The sequence below is a fragment of the Tribolium castaneum genome, chromosome 10 (genome assembly GCF_031307605.1).
Source record: "Tribolium castaneum strain GA2 chromosome 10, icTriCast1.1, whole genome shotgun sequence".
Lineage (NCBI taxonomy): Eukaryota > Metazoa > Arthropoda > Insecta > Coleoptera > Tenebrionidae > Tribolium > Tribolium castaneum.
In genome coordinates, this window is record NC_087403.1 from 1,936,036 (window position 1) to 1,960,926 (window position 24,891).

The 24,891-nt window shown below is 37.9% G+C and overlaps 5 protein-coding genes and 1 non-coding gene across 13 annotated transcripts; 2 read left to right on the forward strand and 4 right to left on the reverse strand.

The window, feature by feature from the left end:
- Positions 1-39: 39 nt before the first annotated feature.
- Positions 40-1,638, forward strand: LOC100141915 (uncharacterized). 5 transcript variants are annotated; one of them, XM_015978178.2, is made up of 5 exons: positions 40-181; positions 227-824; positions 871-903; positions 948-1,322; positions 1,372-1,638. In XM_015978178.2, the coding sequence occupies exons 1-5, from the start codon at positions 164-166 to the stop codon at positions 1,548-1,550; spliced, it is 1,203 nt and encodes a 400-aa protein (XP_015833664.1). In that variant the 5' UTR covers positions 40-163; the 3' UTR covers positions 1,551-1,638. The 5 variants fall into 5 exon arrangements, with proteins under 5 accessions (XP_015833664.1, XP_015833668.1, XP_015833671.1 ...); XM_015978182.2 differs by having other exon boundaries at positions 1,375-1,638; XM_015978185.2 differs by having other exon boundaries at positions 948-1,313.
- LOC659490 (uncharacterized protein) lies at positions 1,372-7,916 on the reverse strand. The gene is made up of 5 exons (XM_965793.4): positions 7,409-7,916; positions 4,749-5,813; positions 4,403-4,700; positions 4,149-4,332; positions 1,372-4,100 (listed from the first exon to the last, which is right to left on the reverse strand). Exons 2-5 carry the CDS (start codon positions 5,774-5,776, stop codon positions 3,016-3,018), a joined length of 2,595 nt encoding a protein of 864 aa, XP_970886.1. The 5' UTR covers positions 5,777-5,813; positions 7,409-7,916; the 3' UTR covers positions 1,372-3,015.
- Positions 7,917-8,145: 229 nt separating this feature from the next.
- LOC659426 (uncharacterized protein) lies at positions 8,146-10,276 on the reverse strand. Its single transcript, XM_965734.4, has 7 exons — positions 10,100-10,276; positions 9,940-10,021; positions 9,712-9,893; positions 9,553-9,664; positions 9,288-9,507; positions 9,134-9,238; positions 8,146-9,084 (listed from the first exon to the last, which is right to left on the reverse strand). Exons 1-7 carry the CDS (start codon positions 10,146-10,148, stop codon positions 8,947-8,949), a joined length of 888 nt encoding a protein of 295 aa, XP_970827.1. The 5' UTR covers positions 10,149-10,276; the 3' UTR covers positions 8,146-8,946.
- Positions 10,277-10,415: 139 nt separating this feature from the next.
- On the reverse strand, positions 10,416-17,801 carry LOC659351 (hrp65 protein). 4 transcript variants are annotated; one of them, XM_965667.4, is made up of 6 exons: positions 17,478-17,800; positions 16,936-17,331; positions 16,716-16,886; positions 15,973-16,663; positions 15,888-15,916; positions 10,416-10,536 (listed from the first exon to the last, which is right to left on the reverse strand). In XM_965667.4, exons 1-6 carry the CDS (start codon positions 17,631-17,633, stop codon positions 10,492-10,494), a joined length of 1,488 nt encoding a protein of 495 aa, XP_970760.1. In that variant the 5' UTR covers positions 17,634-17,800; the 3' UTR covers positions 10,416-10,491. The 4 variants fall into 4 exon arrangements, with proteins under 4 accessions (XP_970760.1, XP_064215527.1, XP_064215526.1 ...); XM_064359457.1 differs by lacking the exon at positions 10,416-10,536 and adding an exon at positions 11,377-12,027 and having other exon boundaries at positions 16,936-17,319; positions 17,478-17,801; XM_064359456.1 differs by lacking the exon at positions 10,416-10,536 and adding an exon at positions 11,377-12,027.
- A 1,312-nt stretch (positions 17,802-19,113) lies between these two features.
- Arfip (Arfaptin) lies at positions 19,114-20,647 on the reverse strand. The gene is made up of 3 exons (XM_965607.4): positions 20,113-20,647; positions 19,579-20,066; positions 19,114-19,527 (listed from the first exon to the last, which is right to left on the reverse strand). Exons 1-3 carry the CDS (start codon positions 20,447-20,449, stop codon positions 19,375-19,377), a joined length of 978 nt encoding a protein of 325 aa, XP_970700.1. The 5' UTR covers positions 20,450-20,647; the 3' UTR covers positions 19,114-19,374.
- A 535-nt stretch (positions 20,648-21,182) lies between these two features.
- On the forward strand, positions 21,183-22,045 carry LOC103314872 (uncharacterized). Its single transcript, XR_010335621.1, has 3 exons — positions 21,183-21,703; positions 21,751-21,826; positions 21,885-22,045. It is a non-coding gene; the product is annotated as an uncharacterized LOC103314872 (transcript).
- Positions 22,046-24,891: the final 2,846 nt, after the last annotated feature.

Genomic DNA, 24,891 nt, shown 5'->3' on the forward strand with positions numbered 1-24,891 from the left:
ATAGTTGCGAACGTTTTCGCCAATTGTTGAGTAATTCGCGTGAAATTTTTACTTATGTGGTGTTTAAAAAACCGTTCCCTCATTTTTGTTGTGCGAGTTGTGGAAAAAAAAATCAAAAGTTACCGACTGATTTGGCGGGTTTTTATGGCGGCAATTTGAAAAAATGAAAGGCTTTGAAGACGTAAGTATAATTTCAAATTAATAGAAACTTGCGACGCTTTTTTAGAACGACTGTCGCTTGTGTTCAAAAACATTCTGTTGCCCGAACTGCCGCATCTTACACGAGGAAAAATTCCACAACGTGAACCCGGAGTGTGAAATTTGCGTTTACGGCCGGGCTTCCCTTAAAAACGCCTCAGTTTCGCTACTAAACCACATAAAAACCGCCCATTGGCCCTTGCATTGTGTTTTTTGTAAAAAACTGTTTACTTCTTTTGACGACCTTCTCTCGCATGATAAATGTCCTTTTAAGCTTGAAACGCTCAAAATGGAAACAACTCCAAAAACTCCAGTCACTTCACTGACAGAAACCGAAAAGCCCTCGCCTGAAGTAACCCCCTTTTACAAGGCGACTGAACACGGGGCCCTCAAAACCAGGACCATGGGGGCCACGAGCACGCCCCTGATTCACAAAGATAGCGACAAAAGCGATAAAATCACCCCGATTAATCAGAGCGAAATTATCTACCATAAATCAAGCTTGAAGCTAACAGGGTCGTCGAATTTCAGCGACTCCAAGAAAAGCGACCGCAGGGTCACTTTTTCGGAAACCCCCTTTGTGAGTGAAATGTGCAAAAAGCCCAAGTATTTACCTTTGCCTAAACGTAAGTCTTGCATTCACATGTGGCAATGACGAACGTGTTTTTGCAGAAATAACGAATGAAAATTCAAACGTTTCCAATGGTAAAAAACAAGTCGTTTTGCTTGTTTTTCAGTTTTTGTTTCAGACGACTCAACCGATGAACTGGAATTGTACAAAACAGCCCCTCACACAATTCTAGAATGCGAAGAAAAGGAGAATTTAGATAACATTGGCGTATTTAATAATTGTGACGCTAATAACGACGGGACCTTATGGGAAAGTGCTTTAACAAAATTGGATTTCAGCGGCTGTAATAACATCATTGAGAAGATTGACAACAAAACGAATAATTTTAACGTTTCGCTGCAAATAAATGTGTTCAGCCCGCCAAATAGTCCAAAATCGAAAAGCAACGACGCTGACTTGTCTTTGAATAAATCCACAAACATTTGGTCCTCTGTGACAAGCATGGTCAAGTCGGTCGTGAGCAACATCTCAATGACGGCGCAGAGTAGTTTTTGTAAACGATTTAGTGCGAATTTTTGTCATGACTTAATTTTGGCTTTCAGCAGGCGTAGGTCTCAAAAGGCCGCAGCCTGATAATGACGCACTTTGCGACGCCCCACATTTGAAGAGAATGAAACTGACCGACATTAAGTGCCGACGGCCAATCAGGACCATAAGTCCCTTGTATCAAATAAGACTCGCACGCCCCCGTTATGTAGACAAAGCGACTCAAACCGACTAAATTTGGATGTGATTTTTACCAAACTACATTTAACTACCCTTTTTTGTATTTAATGTAATTACTTTGAAATAAATTATGTGATAATTAACTTGATTTTTTTTTCGCTAATTTCGAAAACACGTCGTATAAAATGTAAAATAATATCACAAATAAACATTTTTTTCATGTTTGTATTAATATAAAACTTCTAATATAGAACTTTCCCCCAATAAAATTCTTATTTTTTTATTTTGAGAATCAAGCTTGTGAATTCACATAATAAAGTTACCACTAATAAAGATGTTGCTAGTCGGCAGTAATTAAAAACAATTCATTTGGGAAGAAAGAAGGTGTAGAAGTGTGTAGGCCATTAGGTTTAAAAAAAAAAAATTATGTAACAATATGGTAAGAATTAATTGTGCGGTCCTGTTACGTTGGACGTGATTTCGAGAGAAACTAGGATTTAATTATCATTTTTGTATTTAATATATTTACATTTTGAAATAAATTATGTAATAAGCTATAATGTCTTTCGTATTTGTGTTAATATTTATATTGAAATGTAACATACTGCAGTTTGCAAAAGTATTTAAAACGTAGCAACATAATCGAATCAATGAATACAAAGTACATATCACAAATAAACATTTTTCATGTTTATGTGGATACCCTGAATCGCAAGAATTATCCGATTGAGTACATTTAGGATTCTATTAAATAATAATTACCCATAGAAGCCTATAAACCATACAGTTCTAAGCTAACATGTATGTATAACAATAATGTGATTACATCAACGTAGATTACAATACATATCACAAAATGGTGATCTGCAACATCAACCGATCAAGAAATGTTATATGTAGCAACTTCAAAAGAAACATTAATCACAGACAATTTAACTAAATTAAAAGAGGGAGCTGTAAACTAATTAACGTAAATGCGCCAAGTCTTAAGTAGTAAGAGCTTAAGTTAAGTTGAGATTCAATTTGCCACCCTCACGATTCGGTCCGTTTCCAGCTCTCTCCCCGAATGATATGCAAAAAGTAAGAAACCAGTAGCAATAAAAAGCAAACTGTAGAATGAAATGTTCGTTGTTGAAACAGTTAATGATAGTCGTTATGAGAGTGTTTAAGTACACATTGCACTTAGTAATGGATAAAATCGCACCGTTTAAGAGTTGTCACTTGGACTCTAAATATATTTACATGTAACAGCAACACAGCAACATCTAAGACAAGACACGCACAGGTACATGAATACAGAATTAACGGAATATGTTGATCAGTTAAACAACCAACTCTCAGTATTACTCGGGCATCATCTGCAATCGAAAGAATCTCGGATCAGTCTCGAAAACAAAGAAACGATCTAATAAATATTAAAACTAGAGATGTCTCGTCACAGAAAATCACAGATGTATATTATTCCCGAAAAGAATGCTTCTCTTATGTACAAGACACGAAAGCGAAAAGGAGAATTAAAACTATAAAAATCGCGGCATAGGAGTGTGGTAAGATTGCGAATCAGACCTCAGGTGAGGGTACGTCGAGGGTTGGTACCGCCTGTAGGACATCGGGTGGTGCAGCGACCCGGCCATCTGGGCGTGCAGATGGGTGGCCCCATCCCCCAAGTCCAGCTCCATCTCCTGCTGCTCCTGCAGCTGCATCTGGCCCAAGGTCGCCGTCGCCATCGCCACGTCGGGCATTATATCCGACAAATGCCCATCGCTGCACGAACTGCTCTCGGGCTCCGTCGCAAACCGGAACTCCCCCTCGGGGATCACCGCCGGCAGCTCGTGCCTCTGCGAGTACGCCCCAGGCCTCGGAAACGTCATATTGCGACTATAGCACCCCCTGAGCCCCTTATTCGGCGATATTGTGTGGCTCTCAGCATTATCATCGCTCTCAGGGAGACAATAGCAGTTCTCCAACATATCGGCCACTGGGTCAGGCAGATTGAACTCGCGGACGACCCGGAGCCGGATCTGCCGGTTGATTTCATGACGTGAGGATAAAGGCATGTTAAGGGCACGTTGACAGCTCGGCGATTGGCGGAGTTTTTGTTCCCGTTTCAACATTGCGTTCATAACCGCCGGGTCTGGCACTGGAAGAACCGAAGCCAAAACATCAACCCCGGCGGCCCCATGCACCCGTGGCTTGTCCTCGACCATGTACAGCGTATCGGGAATGTCGGGCATGTACCGGCGGCGCATTCGCATTATTTCAACTTCTTGGACCAACTGATCTTCCACAAGAACCTTAACCTCGTCATAGTATGGCATAAACAGGCGCGGTTGTACGAATAAACCATTATTCTTATCACCCCTAATCCACGCGTTCACCCTCAGATTCTCCCGGTCGCCGCCTATCATATGGCTGGGGGGAGTGCTAACCAAGCCACGTCGAATCGCCTGGTTTAGAATATCACTATTGGGGGGCAGTACGTGGTCCATGCGGACCAATGGAAGCAAATCGGATAAAATCTCGCGAAGCTCGACATCACTCAAATCGCGCTTTTTCACACCTTTGCGGGCCACCGAATGCGCGGTGTGACTCACAATGTTCGGTTCTGTAAACCACAATTAGAAAAATTCAATCGGTAGCCGCGCGCGCTTACCCCGATCCTCCATCCTACGAACCAACTCGTTCTCGCCCCATTTCAGTACAGCGTGGAGGATTTCCAGCTCGGAGGCTTGCAAAAACGGACTTTTCAACACCTCGATCAGGTGAGCCTTGTCCAGTTGGTGCAACACCGGGGACTGGGCCACCGGTTGGAACTCCTCGCGCAAGTAATGCAGCGCCTGCAAAAATTACAATGGTTGTATGTTTCTTTAGCCTGACGATATTTGAAACGTTGCAACTCGTAATTACCTGTCGGTGGACCCAGGCCGATCCGTGCGGTTGTTTGGCCCATTGAAGTACTGTGGGGAGTGTGTCAAGCGACAACCATTCTAAAATTAAATCTTCACAGCCTTGTGAGAGAATATCTAGTTCGAGGAACCGTCCGATTTGATATAACTCCATGGCTTCCTCCAGGGGTGACGGCCGCGCCCGTCCGGTGTGAGTAAGTGCTTGGGCTTCGCCTAGACCGCCCCCACAGCCACCGCGTGAAATTAACGAGAGATCAACGTGATCTAAATAAATAGCGTGTAGTAGAACGCGTGCGTACCTGAAACGAGTGGCTTAAGTCAGGTCAAGGTGAGTCGCGTCGAGTTACCGTTTAGGTATGACTGATTCGTCGAGTACGATTCTGGTAGGTATGTGTAAGGCTCGTTCTGTGTGCTCCTCGCCGCTCCTCGATCGCCTTTGTAGCAGGTTCCGGAAGAAGGGCGATCGAGCGGAGAGTATGGCTTTGTGGCATGGTAATTCTAATTTTGGCCTAAAACCGTATTCCGAACTGCCCGAATCGGGCCTCTGGCAGTCGGAACCGTCGGAAGTGAACACTAGAGCAGCATCGGCGTAGTCGCCAATTTCAAGTAAGTAACGCAGATCGGCTTCCAAGGCATTGGGTGTTCCGAACTCCTCTCGCAGCCGCCTCAGGAGGTTGATATCGATGTTGGTATCGTGCGGACAGATGTCCCCGGTGTACAGATATCGCAAAAGCGCCGAGAACAGCTGGACATCGACCGTGGCCGTTCTCAATTCGAGACATATTCGAGCGCCGTAGCCGGGACACCCGGCGAGTAAGTCTCTAAAATAAGGGCACCTGGCGGAGAGTAGGGCGCGGTGGATGGGAAAGCAAGCCCCTCTGTACACCAAATCGGCATCGGTGCAGTACTTGAAGTCGTACAAGGCGGAGAGGTCCTGCTTGAAGGTGGCGGCCGGCGGCCGCGCCAGCTCGGCTTGAACACAGAGATCTTTCAAAGCGGCCAACGCCTCGTACTCCTCCAGCAAGGCCGCCACCTCCAGAGGACTCCAGTCAGACACCAGCTCGCGCAGCATCCTTCCGTGGTCGCACGCCTTCGACGATCTTCTCCGACGTATGAACTTCTTCTTCAAGGTGGCAAAACCAGTCACTTTCTTTTTACGCTCCCGTACGATCACCCCAATCGTGTCCCTGAACGGAGGCGTGCAAGGATCCGCGACTCCCATGCTGTTGGGCATAGGACCAGCCTCGACACCGGGTGCCGTGGAAGCGTTCACGCCCATCCTGTGGACGAACTCCTCAGTCATGCACTGCTCGTTGCCAACACTCCACCAACTGTGCTGCAGTGCACACGGAAAGAGGCAGCCAAATAAGTTCATAGTTTGCCCAGACTACAGCCTGACATGCAGACACAGCCTAAACACAAACAACCCCTAATTAATCACACAGACATCATTACCATCGCGCCAAAACATGCCCACACATATTAATAATAGCGATATTAACATTTTCACGCGTTTTATTCCTTTACCCGCACGCAACCCCTATTTTGTCCTTAACGGTTCCTCAACAACAAAACAATTCTTGTTTGAAACAGATGACATCGTCCAGTTAAATACGCCTTCAAATCAAAATTTGGAGCAAATACTTGATTTTTTTTATTGTTCTTTAACCCCCTGGAAAGGGTTTTATTCCAGATTTATCAAAGTAGGTAAAAGCTAAGATAAAGCTATAGGAATTTAATTTTTTTGCACAAAATTCCTCACTGACGTATGCACACAAGCTTTAGTATTGATGGAAGAAAAATCAGAAATTAAGTACAAAAAATTCTTAAATAACTTCAATTTCAGATTTCCGATGAAAACCAAAATGGGTTTCAAATTCGTATCGAGCAACCCAGTAAATTATTAAAAAAGATTTTCAGCGAAATTTAAATTTAAAATCCCCCGTAAATATGACAGAAGACACTTTTTTGTCCATTTATTTCCGAACAAATGTTTTGCGGCTTGAGATAAAACTGTTATGTACCTAAGCGTCCTCAGTCGTTTGTTCGTGTCTGAATTGTGCTAATCGATCTCGTATTTTCATTCGTTTAATTTCTTAAATTTAATTCGGAAATGGGGTACGTATTATTACTAAAAAAATATTTTAAAACTGCTTTGAATGCGTCAATTAGTTACCTAAGCGGATTATATTTTTCAAAACGGGGATTATTATCAATTATCAATATTTTTATACAAATGACGTGCCGTTGAATTTTATTTGCTGTTGTAAATAAAATAAAAATGGACATTTTTTGAAACATTGGACTTCATTAGCCCTATCAGGGCTTCATTGATTAATATTTTAAAACATGACACAGGTAGGCTCGTTATAAGATAAGAGGACTTAAAAAGTAAGTGCATTTTAATTAACTAATTAAGTATTGTGATTTTAGCTTTTATAACACTACTAAGTACATTAACTTTTAGCTGTTCTTTAACAAATGTACAACACAATTTTGGACTGGGAGTAAATAAATTAGCAAAATTTCACATTGCACACCGGCTTGGCCCGTCCCTGGGCAGCTTATTGCAAATGCGGTTTATGACATTTAAACAATGATATCATCAAAACTGGGCTGTTGCAATAGTTAAAAATTTTGTCAAAATTGTGTGATTTACCTTCGTCCTGACAGAATTTGCCTAAAAACGCCAAACTATGTCAACTGATGTTACTATCAAGTACACAGTCAGGCCATTTTCTGGCATAAGCAAACAATGTCACAATGTATGATAATAAAAAGTTTGGCAATGTTTGGTTGCGAAATTTCCTTTTGGGCCCGGGGGATGTTTGGGGCGAGCGAGCGGGGGCGTTCTAAACGTGGCGAAATCAGTAAAACTGCCGGGTTTCGCCGTTTTGCGTGAATTTCGCTTTTGGCGCACTCGGGGGTTGCAATACGGGCTGGTTCTAGGGAGGGAAGTGAGGTTATCTGAGGGGGCTGCGGTCGGGAGCGGGGCTGTTTCAGTTACCTGGGCATGTCATAATCATACTGCTTTCTCGGCGTACTTCTGTATTTGTACCATTAACGTCCATTTAAGGCGATTTTAAGCCGAAAGAGTTCGAGGAGTCTGAATAGTAGCCATGTTTATATCGTCCAAGTCGAAAACAATTATCTGTGCCACATAAACACTGGAAATATTAACAGCGGCCGAAACGAACACTTCCTACATCTTGCTGCCGTTTTCTGCGTGGAACACTGCCCTTTTTTCATATATTAACCACCGATTTGCGAGTCTCTCAGCACATAGGGAACACAAACGACGATTTCTCTTGTTTGGAGCAACTTCATTTCACCTACATTGACACCGGCTACACAAACTCCAAACTGGGTCGCCACTCGCCACAATAATTCATGTCAATATTTTCAGCGAATTTGATTATTGTTATTCAACCCACGTCCATTATTTTTTATTAATCATAAAAAAAAATAAAAAATTGATCAGGATTTTTTGACTTTCGTGAAATTGGATACACCGTTATGAAAAATTTATAGGTACACTGGAAAATCGGTCGACCTCGAGTGGTTGCAAAATTTTGGAAATTGCCGCGCCCACTTGATGGGCATCGGTCAGAAAACAAATTATCGAAATTCGAATTTTCCAAATTGCGAGAAGACGCGGACACTTGACGTCATCGCATTGATGACGTGTCTGCAAGCGTCTCCATAGATATCGTGTCAACAACCTTGCGGGGAGTAAAACGCTCGTTAAAATATTTTTCACATTTATTTCGTGTTACAAGAATGATATAAAATTGCATTCACAGTTTATACATCCAATAGATTGATTGATTAAAGGCATATGTACTTCATATTGTAAATTTACAGTCTTTAGGCTTACGAACCGTAGGCCTACAGTAGGACAATTTATTGTATATTCATACCCCTAACATTAGCACATACTCTATTAAAATTTATATAAAGGTAGAAATTAATTAAATTCGCGCTGATTTTAGTCCTATAAACGCCGGCAAGCTAATTACGAGAACATAATAAACCAAACTCCTAGCCTATCACTATGCTCACAGGACTGAAAATACAGCATAACTCCCAATATCCAGATCCACTATATAAAGATTATTCTAACATTTTGGTACTCTTAAATACATCTACCAAGCGATCAACACCCTCCAGATCATTAGAGTTGTACTGCATAGCAAGCATAAAACAAAACATTCGGGGGACCTACGATGCAAAATTTCACAACCTTCCTTATACTAATATTGCAAACCACCACATTTAACAAATATAACACGATAAAATTGAATTGATCTTGTCCGTCCCGAAACGCGCCAACTCACAGTGATGTCACTTGGTGGAACCGTTAGTAAAAAATAAACTTAACAAACCTAAACTATCGTTTTAGAATTTAGCTTTACAAAAATTAATCGTTACGATAAGCTTAAAATCAACGTAATTATCCCTAGGGTAGTTAAAAAATTTCGCACAATCATTAATCAAGGTGTTCCATTTTAATAACAGTCAATGTGATAGCTGTAAGGCCACTGACTACTCGAACACAAGGGCAGCCGATGCGTAACTCACTGACGAGTCATTCATATTACGACACTGACTTGACTGAGCATATTTCAGGAATTTCAAATTCGCGTTTCTCCGACTGTCGTTCCGCAGGAGCTCCTGCACGGCCTGCAAACATCAGTTAAGACTGCCCTCAAGACGCATTAACTGCACCCACCTGCAGTAGTATCCCGATCGGATGTCTACCACAAATCGTGTTTCCGAATTTCTTTAAATAATTCGTGAAGTCGGTCGGATTTAGATTTTCTATTATGTTCATCCCCTGAAAATACATACAATTCTCGACTGGTTAAGTGACTTTACGGGCGTACCAAACGATCGAGTTCTTCTATCGATTGGTAGATGCTGCCGTAAGAACGGTCGTAATACGTGTAGCGAAACCGGTGGCCCCAGTGGCAGAAATCTGACGATATTATGAAAAGGTTTTGAGGGTCTCCTAGGTAGCTCGATAGTATCCGACCGTAGCAAGCCTCCCGCTCGGGACTGAGCGAACCCACAAGAATAGGTACTATGGTGAATTGGTGTTTGTAACTAAAATGCGACTATTATTCCGTTTTTAACGTGGAGAAGACTCACTTTTCCATAACTTTCGCTATGTAGGGTAAATGCATTTCAATACTGTGCTCATTTTCGTCAGTATCTAAGTCCATCCATTCGAACTGACCCGTCATTTCTAATTCGCCGTTTACTGTAATCAGTTATGTGAGGCTGCGCCTTAAATTTGAAAAGAATTACCTTGAGAATCTACATGTAAGTCGTAAAGGGGGGTCTTGTATTTTCGCGCTGTGGACAAGGCACATCCTGATAAACGGACATGGTGAGAAGGTCCTAAAATAAATATACGCCTTACCACGACAGGACTGACTTGTCTGTACGCGTGCCCCCCGCAAGCGCCGCAGTACTGATAGCCCGCATGTCTAAAATTCAAAATTAATTTTTTTTTTGAAAATTTCCAAAACTCACGGAGCGATTATAGCCCGAGCAGGACCGTGGATTAAGTCGGCTTGGTGCAGCCAATATTCGAGCTGCCGCGATAATTCGGGACCTAGAAAGAGAAGTCATTGGCACCATATTCATGAACAATAAAGCCCGAAACAGCTGATCAATGTTTGACAACACTTACCTGAGTCTGTGTACCAACTACCAGCATGTATGGCTTTTCTAACAGGCATTTTTTGGTCGCCTGGATCCGCAAACTCGAAATCAAACAAACAAATGAATTTTTAATACTAGATTACTTGCTAAAATAGACAACACTTTTCGTGGAAATTCGACAACACGCATGAGCGTCGGCTAATTGATGGCACGCATGCGCCGCCAGTACGATTTTTTCGCTTCAAATTTTTTGCAAAATTTTTGGAACCACTTCCGGTGTGCACCATGTCTTTTGTGACTACACTATTCAGTAACAAAGGTGAGGGGGGATAAAAACTCGAGTAAAAAATATATTTTTTAATAAAATCAGGTACAGAATATCACAGTCGTAGTCCTTCGGGCTCGGGTGGTACCTAATCCTCAGCCTTTGCTTCGATATCGCGGAGGGTGCGATTTTTTATGTACCTGTGAACATCAAAATCACAATTAAAATCAATACAATATATTGTTGCCAAAAACTCAAATCAATTCGCTTGGTTGAATATGGCAATACAGTTGGCTATGACAGCTAATTTTGATCAAGTTTTGCATAGCCTCCCATTTAATGTAGAATAAAAAGTGACTAGTTATTGATCAGAGAATTATATATAGTTCGACATTTCAAGTATGAGTAGGCCGATTATATTCTATTTTCGCATAAGTTAAGTTATTCGAGAAGAAGGGCGTTAGAATCACAGTGAAAATATATGAGCCAATGGCGTGCGTCGCTTTCGCAAGCCCCGCCCCATGTATTTCACCGTGTCGGCAACTACAAAGTGATTATAAATGATTTTCCATCAAGTCGCCACCGGCCCACTTGATGGAAATCATTTATAACCACCTTGTAGCAAATAGACTATTTCAATGCGTCAGTTGTTTCAACCAAAATAGCTACTTATTTAAATATTTAACAAAAAAATACAAACCTGGTGATTTTAAATAAAGTTTCCTAAAGTAACCTCAATAAAACTGCGAAACGCATTCGATTTTTTAACGAAATCTTCCTCTCCGAGTCTTCCGACGACATTTATTTAAGGTGCTTCGTGTTTCTTAGGGACCTAAAATTGGCTTGGGCACGACTGCGGCGGTTTCCAAACTTTATCCGAGAAGTAATTCCGAAAATTGTTTAGAGATCGATATGTTCTTTCACAGAATAAAACTTGTTACGGAATGGCGCAAAGAAATTCGGCGAAGAAGTCAAGTAATTCTCACTAATTTTACCGAATGAAAAGCGTGCGATTTTCAAGTTAAAAATAGAAAACAAAGTTTTACAAACCAAACTATATTTCAAATTCAAAATGAAACAACACAAATACACTTAAGCTGAGTGAAACAACCTATTAGGTAACGAAAAGCTGCGCAGCTGCGAACTGAGCAACACTTTAACGCCGACAACATGGCGGACCGAAAAATGCAATTATTTTAAACACAAACTAAACCCTTGTACTGACAAGAATCAAAACCTAGCACAAAGTGAAAAAACACCGATATTTCACGCTTAGCATCAACAGGAAAAGTGATACTGAGGTGAAATCAAAGATTCGGTTAAAAAGTTAAATTTTAAGTCTATTAACACGGTATCAGACGTCGTAAAACTTCGTAGTAAATAATACTACAAGTGTCTAGAAGTAATTTAAAAAAATGTAACTTAAAATGTCAGAAATATTACATTTCACGGTTGATCAACATATTTAAAAAAGTTGTTATTACTACTAAGACACCTGTAAAAATCCAGGCATGAGTTTAAGATACTTTCACTTTAGAAAACATTTCTAAAAAGAAAATGAGTAGATTATTCTCAGAATTTTCGAGAGTTCTAACAATATCTTTGAATTCCGCAACAGTGAGCAAGTACTGGCCCGAATTACTAATATAGTAATACGATTCGTTTTCCGTGGGTTGAAGTACTTCGTGAGACTGAAACAAAAAATTTAACCATTCTTTAAAATGTCAAACAAACGATTAATAGGCACCGAGATCTATAAAAATGAAAATACTGGCTTAGAAAAGAAGACGTAGAATGTTCACAGTATTTAAATTTCAGTTTGCGACCACATCAGATAATTGAATAACTGAAATTTAAATATTTCTTTTCTACAAAATTTGCGAGACTGGTCTCTTAAAAGATTCAAACGTTTATATTACAATAAATATTATCATAATATAAAATCATCCGCGGAGCGGACAGCCGTTAATAATATCATTTCCTTACCTTTTACTGGAGAAAATAACAAGTTTCTTGATCCATTAGTAGGAAAAATGAAATGAATTAATGAAAATTATAATGGAAAGACGGGGAAAAGTTACCCATCACCTTTAGAGGAAATAAAATGAAACATGCAGTTGGGTTAAAAATTGGTAAATGAGGAACTGACACCAAAAGGAACAACTGAAGAATTAAAAAACAGTGGACAAAAAATGGTTAAACGGGAATTATTAAACGAAGCTCAGTCGTGATGTTATTCCACAACGTAAAATAGTAAATTTACCCAACTGTAATAACTGATTTACCATCTTACGTATTAGCTGTTATAAGTTAGGTTAAACCCCAATAAGCCTAGTGTTGTAGTTTAAAGACCGGTTTACAGAAAGCGAAATCAAGTGGCCATTTGAATTAAAATTTGATTGCAATTAAAATGTTCTGTAAACCGGCCCTAAATGCCTTTCTAATTTTTTTAAACCGAGCACGGACCCGCGATTTTTTTCTTTTATGGCAAAAAGCTGACTTTTAACGGGAGACGAATTGTTTAATGCAGTTTACGTATATAATTTCGACATTTATTCAAAAATATATCTTGTCTACATGCCTAGGTATAATTTATGCAAATCTATAGTACGTGATATTTTGAATAGAGATTTCCAAATGATTATACATTTCACAATGACGCATGCATCTAAAAAGCCTTATCCACCCAGCCACTATTCATTACAATTTGTTTTCAGTCATTACGTGACTCAGGACCTCACTTCAAATAAGATACGACTGTTGTAAGTAAAAACAGCCGTTGCGATGGAGATTCTTACTTACAATGATTCGTATTTTAACATGAGAACGTCATCGATTAAACAATTTATACATTTGGCTTACGGTAATGCAGTTTAAAACTGACTGAGGTACTATAAATATCATTAACTTGGATGTAAGATTAGGACAACTTAAAAACACAATATTGTAAATTTACTTTAATTCTACATTTTAAATTTGACATTTATTACTCAGAAACTAATGCTGAAATAATATAGCGTGATTTTGAATACACAGAAATATTTCAACTTATACTTGCTGAAAACGTATATACTGCTAAAATTAATTTAAAAAATTAAATTTTTTTTCATGGAATCACGTACTTGTTTAACTGCTTATCGAACCAAACCGCATTATTTCGCCGGCTTACAAACGTTTCCTCGCTTAAAAATGAACCAAACTGCTTTTTTTATCACCGGTGGGTCAGTGGTATTTCCTATTACGAACCAATTTCACAAACGCAAATAGTGCAAATATTTCTGTGTATCTCAATTTCAGATTAATCAACAATAAGAAATTCCGTTCATCTTCGTCAAAATTAATAAAAACACAATTTCTTAGGCTTTGCTTTGTAAAGAGATGAACATAAATTTCTCCATGGTGACGTAATACGAATATGTGAAAACTATAAAGTACGTGCGATAAATAAAACGACAAAAATCGCATCAATAAACAGAAGACAGAACGTATTTTTTTCAATTAACCTCATTTAAAACGACATTCATGATAAAGACGTGATTGATTAGTGTATATAAAGGGGAATAAATTTCTTGAGAATGCTGAAGTAACTTAATAACGACGCCTTTTAGGTGGAAAATCGTCACGGCGATTATCGTTGTTCACCCAGTGGCCCCTGCCACCCCCACCATTACGGGGCCCTGGTGGGCCCATGTCACCACGTCCATCGAAACGGTGGTTGTTGCGCTTGTAAGAATTCATGAAAGCTTTTGGTTCCTAATGTAATATAATGTTACAGTCAACAGGGGGAAGAACGCATACACAAATATGTATATTGTATATTTCAGTATTAATAAGCTCTTAATTAGAAAACTACTTCAACAATTCACCGACAGTTTAATTTATCATTGATCTGATTTAAAACGTGAACACACACGAGACGACAATAAACCACCAATGAAAATCGCGAAGAAGACTCGCAAAACCCAACACAACTCGAAGAAACCAGGTCGAATATAAGAGTTGCATGAAAAAGATACCAGAAGTTTTTGATGGGATTTTGATTTTTATTTTAACGATAGTTCTTGTATGAAACACTCGCGACAGTTACGAATTCACAAGTAACGCAGAAGTCGAGCACTGGGTATTATATTAGAATCAGTTCGTCTGAATTGTAAAAAAATACCAAACACTGGTTATTTGGTGTTCGCATAAAGGTTACGACTACAATGCATCGATTTTATTTAGGATTACATATTGGAAATGGCCAGACCAATAATAAATTAAACATGTGTTTAATTATACGGTAAAATTGTAAAAACCATGCAAAAACTTCCGTGAACTACTTTTAACGTTTCAAAAACCATTAGGGATTACGGAATAAAATCTAAACGTCCGTAGTCGAAATAGAAGTAGTTCTTCTAATGAATTCACGACGAGTTCAGTGAGTTCAGAATAAAATTTTCTGTTCAAGACATAGCTACACGTATAGATTTACATCGGCTTAAGTGCAATTAAATGAAAGACACAAAATACGTAATAAGACGCACAGCGACGTAAATAATCTATTGTCGCGATTTTGCAATAAATAATTTTGTTTTTTCAATACTCATAACAAAATTCTTGGACCCACTGTCTAAAAGAACAATCAGTAAGTTATTTAGCTTGAAATGCAAGGTGAAAAAAATACAAAAGCTTGATATTACCCTTTTGAAAGAATCCAAGAATTTTGGTTTATAATATTAATTATAATTCTCCGACTACAACAGTTTTTTTTTCAGTCAAAATTGTTATAAATAATCCACGAAATAGTTTTTATCCGCTTTGGGCGAAAAAGAACATGAATGACGTAATTTTCTTTTGTTACAGGCGTGCACTTGCCATTAAATTCCGATTTTTAATCAATGAGTTTCCCAAAAACAACGATGACGCTTAATATTTAAATAAAAATATTTTCTGGCTATTCGAACCGCTTATAACGTTCGTGTTTATCCGATTATCGGAAACTACATAAGAGAAACTGTTAACAAGACCGTAAAAATGTAATTCAATCGGTGATCTATTAATGTCGAGCTGGCCACAAGAATACCAATTATGTAATTTGATTTTGCATATCAGTTAAATATCGGGCGTTTTTGCATTCTAACTGACTTTTAATCAGTAATTACTCAAAAATTGAAGTAACAGCGCTTTGTCACTTATTATTTAGAATAATAGAATAGTTTGTATCAACCACAACTGCTCTATAACGACGAATCTTTGGTGTTTACTCGATTGTCAGAAAATACAAAAAACTGTCGAGAAAACCGCCTTTTCATTAATTATTTACAACAAAAAATAGTTCAATCGATGGGTCAATTATTGCGCATAAACGCAGGTAAATAATTGATCTGACGTTCAAAGAAAATCAGTATAATAATTACTCAAACCCGAGAAGATAAATCAACTGCGCGAAAGTCAATATAAATCTAAAATCATATAACTACATTTTGAACAGAACCAGAAAAATAATAGCTCGTAATAATCGCCAGTTTAGAGCAAAAAAAATAAGTAGAAAATTTTAAATAACACTTACCACAACAGGGGCCTCTCCTTCTTGATTCACTAAACAAAACAAACAAGATTAGTTAAAGGAGCCCACAACGAACCAATGATCTTACTATTGTTATACATGCCACTGGGCTCTTCATATGCTTGCTCTTCTTGTTGGAGCATGTTGTCCAGTTGATGCGCTTGCATGAACAAGTTGTTTTCCTGCTGGCGACGCCGCATCTCCTCCTCTTGGTGCATCATACGATTTTGCATTTCTTCCTGTTGTCTTCTCATTTGTTCCTCGTTCCGCTGTCTTTGCTCCTCCGCCAGTCTCTCCTTCATCTCCCATTCGTGTTTCTGGCGGTCTCTGTCCATCTCACGTGCACGAAGTTGATCACGTAACATCTCAGTCTCGTGTTCATATCGCGCGAATTCCATCTGTGCCTCAAGCTTCTCTTTCTCCATCTCGTACTCTTTCTTCATCGCTTCTTCTTTCTGAGCGAACAGTTCGTGCAGTTGCTTCCAACGCATTCCGTACTCATACTCGAAACTATTCACGCTAGCGAAACGGGGACCCACTTCACGCGATTTTGAAAATTCGGGGTTTTTCTTGTTGAGGTATTTCTCAGGGTAACCGTCGGAGTCGTCCATGGGTTCGTAACTTTCGACGATCACGGGGCGGAGGGAGGTAGTTAGGAAGAAACAACCTTCCGAGCATCGTCGTACCGCGTTTAAAGCACAGCCTTTGCGGGCGAATTCTACGATACCTTCACCTACGGGTTTGCCGCGCTCGTCCACTATGACATAGGCACGTTCAACCTAACAATTTTTTTTGAATCAGTAGAGACTGTTACTTAACGTTAGATACTACCTCTCCGAAAACAGAAAATGAATAGTACAGCAGTTCATTTGAGACAAAGGGAGTTAAGTTCTTGACTTTAACAGTGGATCCATTGGGCGCGAACCGAATTTTCAGGTTTTTCCCCTTGAAGAGGATACCATCTAACTCACGCTTGGCCTTTTCGGCATTGGCGCGATAGTCCTGTTAACAATTCGCAATGAAACGAAAACAATCACTAACTAATACTAACCACTCTAATGAACGCAAAATTTTTCTCTTTATTAACGAAATGTTCACTGGTTTCGCCATAGGGACGGAACAGTTCCGTCAGATCGTCTTCCGTAACATCGTTCCCAATATTCCCGACGTACAAGCGTGTGCGTCCCGAGAACTTCTTTTCCGAATGATCTAGAGGTGGCAAGTCAAACGTGGGTCCATTCATATTGGCCAGCTTCTCATTTATCTTATCTATGCGGCCGGGTGGCCCATGCTCGTTGAAATTTTGGTTACCATGGGGCCCCCCAGGCCCCCTATTCGGTCTTCTGTTAAAATCGCGCTCGCCCCCCGGCCCTCCGGGTCCGCCAGGGCCCCCAGGCCCACCGGGTCCGCCAGGCCCCCCACGGTGCGGTGGGGGCTGGAAGCGCATCTTTTACAAAACATAAGTTGTAAGCCAACAAAAAATAAAAACTTAAAGGTAGAGCCCCGAAAATTAGGGGTTTAAAAATCAGTTGAGACGTGGCCATCTTGTTTACGTCCGGCAACCAAAAATTTCGGAAAAATTGCTATACTTACGTATGGCCCTTGCCGGCGGTTTACGAACCGGTTGTGGCCGCCCCGTTTGGGGCCCCCAAAATTCTGCCCTGGTGGATGTTGGATTTCTTGTTGGGGATCACGGTCTGCCTCGGGTTCATCTTGTACGGTGGTTTCTGCCTTAATTGGATTTGCCATTTTTGGGTTTCACAAACCGTTTTTGTTGAGAGAACAATGGTAATTTCACAGTTTTATGCAAGTTTTATCGGCAATTGATCAATACTATCACAAAAACAAACACAACAAACCGCCGCTTTGAGAGTGTTATGGCAAAATGGTGGAAGGATGCGAGGCCGCAGTATCGCCAACTGGAGCTTTATTAAAACCTTGTGGCGGGACAAACAAAACGGAATGTCTCCACATTTACTGATGAAGATTCGATTTTAAAAACATAAAAACGCAAACAGACTAATACTTTACTTATTAATTTTCAAAATGTGTCTCTAGTTTTGTCTAGAATTTTTCCATATTATTTTTTTAGCATTGTTTCAAGATTTTCGTTCAAATTCTCCTCAGATCCTTTTCTATAGCTGTTTAGATTTTTTGAATTTTTTTTTTAAATGTTTTTTTGCAATTATTTTCTAAACTTTACTCAAAATTATTTTTTGGACACTTCTACTTTTTTTAAACATCCCAAATTCTTTCGTACAATTTTGGGTCTTCTTCTCTAATTTTATTCAAATTGTTACACATTATTTTTTGCCATTGTTTTTGTGCCCTTTTCTATACTTTTTTAAGACTATTTCTGATTTCTCTTAAAAGCCGTTTCCAGATCTGAAATGTGGACTCTTTATTTTATTAATCCATCTTTAAACTCTTCAATAAATTCTTCTTTACAATTATTTTCTACCCCAGATTATTCTTTACCAGTGTTTTTGTAAGGTGCCCACTCTAAACCTTTCAAAAAATTCTTTTAAACCATTTCTAAATCTCAATTTTAAATACTTATTTCATTATTTTATAGACACTTCTAGTTTCTCCAAATTTTCGTCTTAAACTCTTCTTTGTGTCATCGCATAGTTTTTCTCTAATTTTGTTTGGAATTCCTCCACATTATTCTTTAACACAGTTTTTGCAGTTTTTCTTATTTTTTTTATAAATTTTTCTATAGAATATTCTATATTCACCAATTCTCTTTTAGATTTTACAATGCGGCTTTTCAAAACTCTTCTCTATTTTTTTCGTTTAGAAGTTTTCAAGATTATTCTTTAGCAATGTTTCTTTAAAGAGTTTCCTTAATATTCTTCTCTGATTCTTTTCTAAAATCGTTTCTAGATGTGAAATCTGGACTAATTTTTATTTTATAACCCCTTATTCTAAGATTATTTTATAAATTCTTCTTTATTTGCTTCTTTACAATTATTTTATAGTCCAGATTATACTTTACTAGTGCTTTTGTAGAGCTTTCTTAAGATTCTTGTCTGAAGAAACCACTTCTAAATCTCGATTCTGGACTCGGCTTTTTAAGATTATTTTATAATTATTGTTATTTTCTTATAGTGTGTCTTCTTATAGTTAATTCTTCTCCTTAAATTTTTTTAAATAACTTTTATTTCGCCCAAAATTCACTGGTTCGTAACGCTGTTTGAAGATAACCAGGTCCAAAATTCAAAGCTCGTAAGAAAAAACGCTTTCCTTTATTTGCATAACTCAGTTATATATTAAATAATATTTTATATAATACACAAATTTTACTTCAATACAAAAAATAAATAATGTTAAGATACATAACTGAAACGTTCATGTCGAAACTGATAATACAATGTTGCTTTAAAGCTACAACCTTTATAAAAAAGGGTGGAATGAAGATTAGGAATCAATTAATAAAGCGTAACACAAAATCCAGATGACTAGATGTTAATACAAAGTGCACTATATACTACTGTTCCAACCAAGAGGGGTATGTGGAGTTTGGTGTCTTCACTTTAATATTAAACTGCTTCAGAGTAGCCTCCAGGGCTTGCTGATTTCCGGAGAAATACGCGGAGATGGCGTTGTGGAACAAAAGTAGCTGCTTATGCATCACTTTTATCTACAACATAAACAATCAATAAGTTATAAAAAAAACAAAACAAAATATTACTCGATTTTCGTCCAGAAATTTCATTTTAATCGTGACTTCCGTCCGCAGTTTCATGAACTGTTGCCTGTGCAGCTCATACCCTTGTTGGGCCTCCTCTAACCCGATGGCGCCGTCTGGCTTAGTGGACATTGACTCAAGATCAGTGCGATAAGCATCGTATTCGATCCTTGCGGCTTCATATTGTCTAATACTTTGCAGCGTGTCTTCAATTGTCTTATTACAGAGCGTATTCACAGATGATATAAAAAAATTGAGTGCTCCTAGGAGGGTTTCCCCGTTTTTAGTCAAATTTCGTTGTGTTTCAGAATTGTATAAAAATTCCTCCTGCAGTTCGGGAGATTTCTGAGCCAGTTCCGAGAACGCCTCCCCCAGATCGTGCTGGGTCTGGACCACGTGGTAAAAGTGACTCGTCAAAGCCCTAGCCAGGCGCAAAATGTTGCAGTACTTTTTCTGGGTCTCGCGCAGCTGCTCAATTTGCGATTCCAGCTCTGGATAAGAGAATTAAATCGGATTTTCGCACTTTACGTACCCCACCTGCGTCCACCGTCCGCGAGGACTTGCCCAGCTTCTCGAACATGAGCTGTTTGGTGCACTTGTAGGTTGATATGGACCAGTTTTTGAGATTTTCAATCCGTGAGGAGGTTTTGAGGATGGTCGAGTCGTCGTTCTGGGTCGGGGTTGTTGGTGTTAGAATGGCGGGTGAGCTGGTACAGGACGATAGGCCCGTGGGAGCGGAACGAGAGTATGGACAAACGGGGTTTGTTTGTACGGCAGGTACAACATTGCTCCTGGTGTCGTTAGCAGGAGTCTCTTTCAACATATCGTGTATGCTTGTTCGCTCCAAACTTGTTGAGGTTTTTATTTGGGCCATTTCCTAAAAAATCTCTCACCAACACCGGAATTAAACCACAAACAACCAAAAGTGGAAAAATTGAAGTTAACCACCCACAAATGTCATCGACATTTTCGGTGTTTTCGCCGAAACTGAAAATCACTGGAAAATCGATGTGGCTCAAGTCACACCAGAAACACCGGGAGTGCACTCACAGCACAGTCATTGACAGAAACGCACAAGACGTAACGGGTAGTAATAAAGCGATCAGTAAAAATTCGATTTTGATCAGTAAAAAATAATAAATGATCAGTATTTAATTAATTTTTGCACAGTAAAAATAATAAATGATCAGTATTTAATTTTTTTTGCACAATAAAAAAATTAAATGATAAGTAAACCACGCAGTGTTTTATTAAAATTTGCCCAGTGAAAAAATCGTACATGCACAGTCTCTACGCTCAGTAGCTAGCTTGCAGGCTGGGGCTTCGCCCCAGCGACCTAAAAGGAGACATACCCTTCGAATGATTAAACAGGAAAACGTAAACTCGAAATTATTTTCTTAAATAAAGTTGATAAAAATGTGAGATACATATTAACAATAATTTTCAACAACTTATTTAGAGAGAAAATGTTACGTTGGCGTTTACATAGTTTTGAAACAGCTGATATTAGTTTAAAAAAAAATAGTCCTTAAGCTACTAATATCTGAGAAAAAAAAGTGAAAATAAAATCAAGACTAGAGTCAAAAATTTGCAGAAATAAAGCAAGTACCATTCGTCAAAATTATAATAAAAATAAAAATCAAGTTATGTGTACAAATAATGACACATGCTGATTTTAGTAATGATTTCAATAAAACGTACAAAAGTAAGTGCATCATTTTTTCTTCCTTCGTTTTCGATAATTTTTTCTGGATCTGTTTTGAGTGTTTCTGTTTATGATGTTTCAGCAGTGAGTGTTTCTGTCACTGTATTTTCTGTTAATAACCAGTTGTAACCGAAATGGACGGCGTAAGCCCAGTTCGTAAACTTAAATTTTATTGGTGACTTCCGCAGTTGCATAATTGCGAGCAAGATTAATCGCAACTTGGAAAATAGGGGTGAAAAACTTTCACGACGTAACGTTAGACACCGTCAGTGGCACCAACATGACACATTTTCCGGTCAAAATTAATTGATTTTTCCTAACCTTATTTTATACACAAAATGTGTTCCTATTTATTACGTGTTTTATAACAATTTTTATTTATTTTACACAATCATGAACGTGGACGCGAGTAGTTTACGCAATGTTAGTGCAATTAATTATGAACAGCTTTTCTAATAAATTTCTTTTAGTTTAAAGATTTTTTGCAACTTTATAATCAAATGACCGAAAGATGTTTTTATAAATGTATCGAACACACGAACTCACGTGAGTTGTCGCCAAATGAAATCGAGTGCACGGAAAAATGCGCCACAAAATTTATTAGGTTTAATAATAAATTAATGATGAATTTTGTTCGGCGGCAGAATGATATTATGACTCGGAGAATGAAAGAAGCCGAACAAATGATGGAAAATAATCAGGAAGTCAGTGTCTCAAATAGCTGATGCAATGTATGGCCTGTAGTAATAAATTTTAGCAAATAAATCGGATTTTTTATTGTGCGTGTTCCTAGAATTGGTGTATATGGTTGGTTGCCTACCTGGCTTTCCGAAGCGGAACGTTTAAATTTATTTGCACAAAAACGTGCTGATTGTCTCATTACATAATCGCGGCATTTAATCGATTTTTTTGGGTGTATGTTTCGTATAATGAAGTAACAAGTCGAACAATAGGTACTTAAGAACCCATTATTTTTATTTAAATATTTGTGGATGCGACCGTGAGATTATCGTGTAGAGGTCTCGTCCTCAGTTACGGTTTTTTCAGCCTACACGACGTTTAAGGCCATTAATCAGCGGAAGAAAAAGTGTAACACAAGTCAGACGTACATTGCGTGATGTATGCAGTTTTGAAAATCGAATCGTACGCATTAATAAATAATAATACATGTTTTTTTTTAAGCGGAAGCAATTAAGTATATCGTGATCGTGTCGTCATTATTACACTTCCTCCGTACGTCACTGGTGTGCAGAATCGTCAACTACCGTTCTGAAATTAATCAGACGCGAAAAATTCAACCCGCTCGTTATCTGCTGTTATTCACATCCTAAGACCTAGTCATCTTGAGAACGCAAATCACCCAATTCCGGAGGAAGTTGAAATAAGTGTGTCTTGCCAATAAGATGATAAATTACGTACTGAAATGCCAATAACAGAATTTGTCCGACTATTGTTATGCAATGAAATTTCAAATGAATTATCGTTTATGGTAACAGAGACAGACATGACAAGGCCAAAAAATAAATAACTGCCTTTCTTAGCTACACGGTCTCAATTAAAATAAAATACTTTTAAGGCGTACTCTAATGAATGTTGTTTCATTAATAAAGCAAGTCAATCTTTCAAAGTTTCTTTAATTTTATTAAAACCCTCTCCAAAATTCCCCATCTCTATCGAATTAAAAGTCACCATCATTTCATAGCGGACTTTCTTAATTAATTAATTAAAAGTTTGAACGATCGTACATCTCGGAGTTTTACCGTTACTTCCTGTCAGCTAAAATTTTCAACCTTCTGTAACAAATGCGGGTGTCGCAAAGTTACACGAACTAGCGTTGAACTAGATACAATACTATCATCAAAACTTTAGCGTAATGTTAAATCATCGATCTAGACATTACGACATTTACTTCCTATTCCTATTTCCTACACATGAGGAGAAAAACCTCCGAGAATCTTAGAAAAGTGAAATTAACACATTGTTTATGCTCATTTTATTTAATAGAGCGATTATTAATAAAATAACTCGGAAAGCAATTGCGCATTTAAACTCCCATGATACGAAAATGTATTCAGATGCATTGCCTTTTACAACACGGAAGCGTAGAATTTTCCGCCCATGGCCAACAAATGCATTTTATGGCGACTGCATTAAAATTTCAGTGGCGGGGGAGGGGTGGAACTATTTACAGTTCAAACAACAGCAACTGCAAAATTTAAACGGGCTTACTATTGATTAAAATTGATATTTTTCTGTTTAGGCATTGTTTCGATTAATTTCGCCCAATTAATTGGCGATTTGTGCGTTTGAACTTGTAAGATAAGGCCAAAGCTGTTTGATTTCATTTGACTTATCTTCAATTTGAGCGAATCTTTTTCAAAAGCAAACCGAAAAATTTAGTTGAAAATGTTTTATTTTTATGTTCTTCAGGCAAGTAAACACTTGCTTCCTTCTAAATGTTTTGATACAGTTAGGGAATTATCTCTAAAAATTTTGTAACAAATAAACCGAATCGAAATTTTACAAAGTTAGACGAAAATTGTGTGAATTCTGCGTTTTTCACTGAGATAAGAATAAAGTTTCCTTTAGAAAAATTGTCTAGAAATAGATAACTAGCTTGCAACCAGCAATTTATTTATTGTACAAGAATAATAAAAATAAAATAATAATAAAAAATTAAATAAATAATAATATATTGTTATTGGTTTTTAAATTTTTTTTTTATTTCGTCTTTAATTCCTTTAGGTACGTGTATGTTAGACAACAATAATGTAATTAGTTAATAATTTAAACGAAAAAACGGATTTTTTCACAAAAAATTGTTCGATTTCTACCTAACACAAATTATTAATTATTAATTACAACGATAATAAATAAAGTAATAATGAAATAATTAAATGTATTTTTAAAACCAATAGTAATAATTGAGGAACGTCCGAAATGTTGACACTTCTACTTAAATTATTTCTTATTCAAAAACCAAAGCCGGAACACAAATGTTATGAGTTACAAAAAGTGTTCAGAATTAAAGGGTATTTCAAAAAAAAATTAATTACACCATTTAGATAACGTATAACAAAAATATGTCCTAAAATGTGTTCAAATGTTGATAGATAAGTACCAGAAAAACAAAAGAAATAGCACTAAAATACAAAAATTGATTATTACGTTAAAAATTTATTAAAGAAAATCGAAAATAATTTTTGATGTTTGGCGCTCTTTAATTTTTAAACGCTGCAACTTGTTATAGCTGTTAAATTGGATTAAATCGTTTTATTTTTACTTTTGGAAAATCCCTTTTGTCCCCATTTTTTTGTTACACCTTGTACTTTGGTGTAAACTTGACTTATTTCTACCTTTCTAGAGCAATTCAGCAGGTTTAGAGCTAAAATCTCAGGGTCGATTTATAGAAGCGTCATTAATTTAATCTTAAATTAACTGGTCACGTGATCAAGCTGAACCAATTTGATTGGTCCATTCGCGTTGTAATCTTTTAACAACGTGTTAAATTTTAATGAATTAAATTTTTCTGTAAACCGAATTTTTTCCGAGATTTTTTTAGAAAAGATCAAAAAATCACAAATTTAAATCCAGAATTATGTTATTTATGC

Coding starts and splice junctions, on each gene's coding strand:
- LOC659490 (XM_965793.4), bottom strand. CDS start 5,776: ATGAACTTATTTGGCTGCCTCTTTCCGTGTGCACTGCAGCACAGTTGG. Junction 4,333..4,402: donor CGGCCTGGGTCCACCGACAG/GTAATTACGAGT, acceptor TAATTTTTGCAG/GCGCTGCATTACTTGCGCGA. Junction 4,101..4,148: donor TCGTAGGATGGAGGATCGGG/GTAAGCGCGCGC, acceptor TGTGGTTTACAG/AACCGAACATTGTGAGTCAC.
- Arfip (XM_965607.4), bottom strand. CDS start 20,449: ATGGCCCAAATAAAAACCTCAACAAGTTTGGAGCGAACAAGCATACAC. Junction 20,067..20,112: donor CTCGCGGACGGTGGACGCAG/GTGGGGTACGTA, acceptor TCTCTTATCCAG/AGCTGGAATCGCAAATTGAG. Junction 19,528..19,578: donor AATTTCTGGACGAAAATCGA/GTAATATTTTGT, acceptor TTTATGTTGTAG/ATAAAAGTGATGCATAAGCA.
- LOC659351 (XM_064359456.1), bottom strand. CDS start 17,633: ATGGCAAATCCAATTAAGGCAGAAACCACCGTACAAGATGAACCCGAG. Junction 17,332..17,477: donor ACCGCCGGCAAGGGCCATAC/GTAAGTATAGCA, acceptor GTTTTGTAAAAG/ATGCGCTTCCAGCCCCCACC. Junction 16,664..16,715: donor CATTTTCTGTTTTCGGAGAG/GTAGTATCTAAC, acceptor AAAAATTGTTAG/GTTGAACGTGCCTATGTCAT.
- LOC659426 (XM_965734.4), bottom strand. CDS start 10,148: ATGCCTGTTAGAAAAGCCATACATGCTGGTAGTTGGTACACAGACTCA. Junction 9,508..9,552: donor ATAGCGAAAGTTATGGAAAA/GTGAGTCTTCTC, acceptor GTCGCATTTTAG/TTACAAACACCAATTCACCA. Junction 9,239..9,287: donor TAGAAGAACTCGATCGTTTG/GTACGCCCGTAA, acceptor ATGTATTTTCAG/GGGATGAACATAATAGAAAA.
- LOC100141915 (XM_015978178.2), top strand. Junction 904..947: donor AAATTCAAACGTTTCCAATG/GTAAAAAACAAG, acceptor TTTTTGTTTCAG/ACGACTCAACCGATGAACTG. Junction 1,323..1,371: donor GACGGCGCAGAGTAGTTTTT/GTAAACGATTTA, acceptor TTTGGCTTTCAG/CAGGCGTAGGTCTCAAAAGG.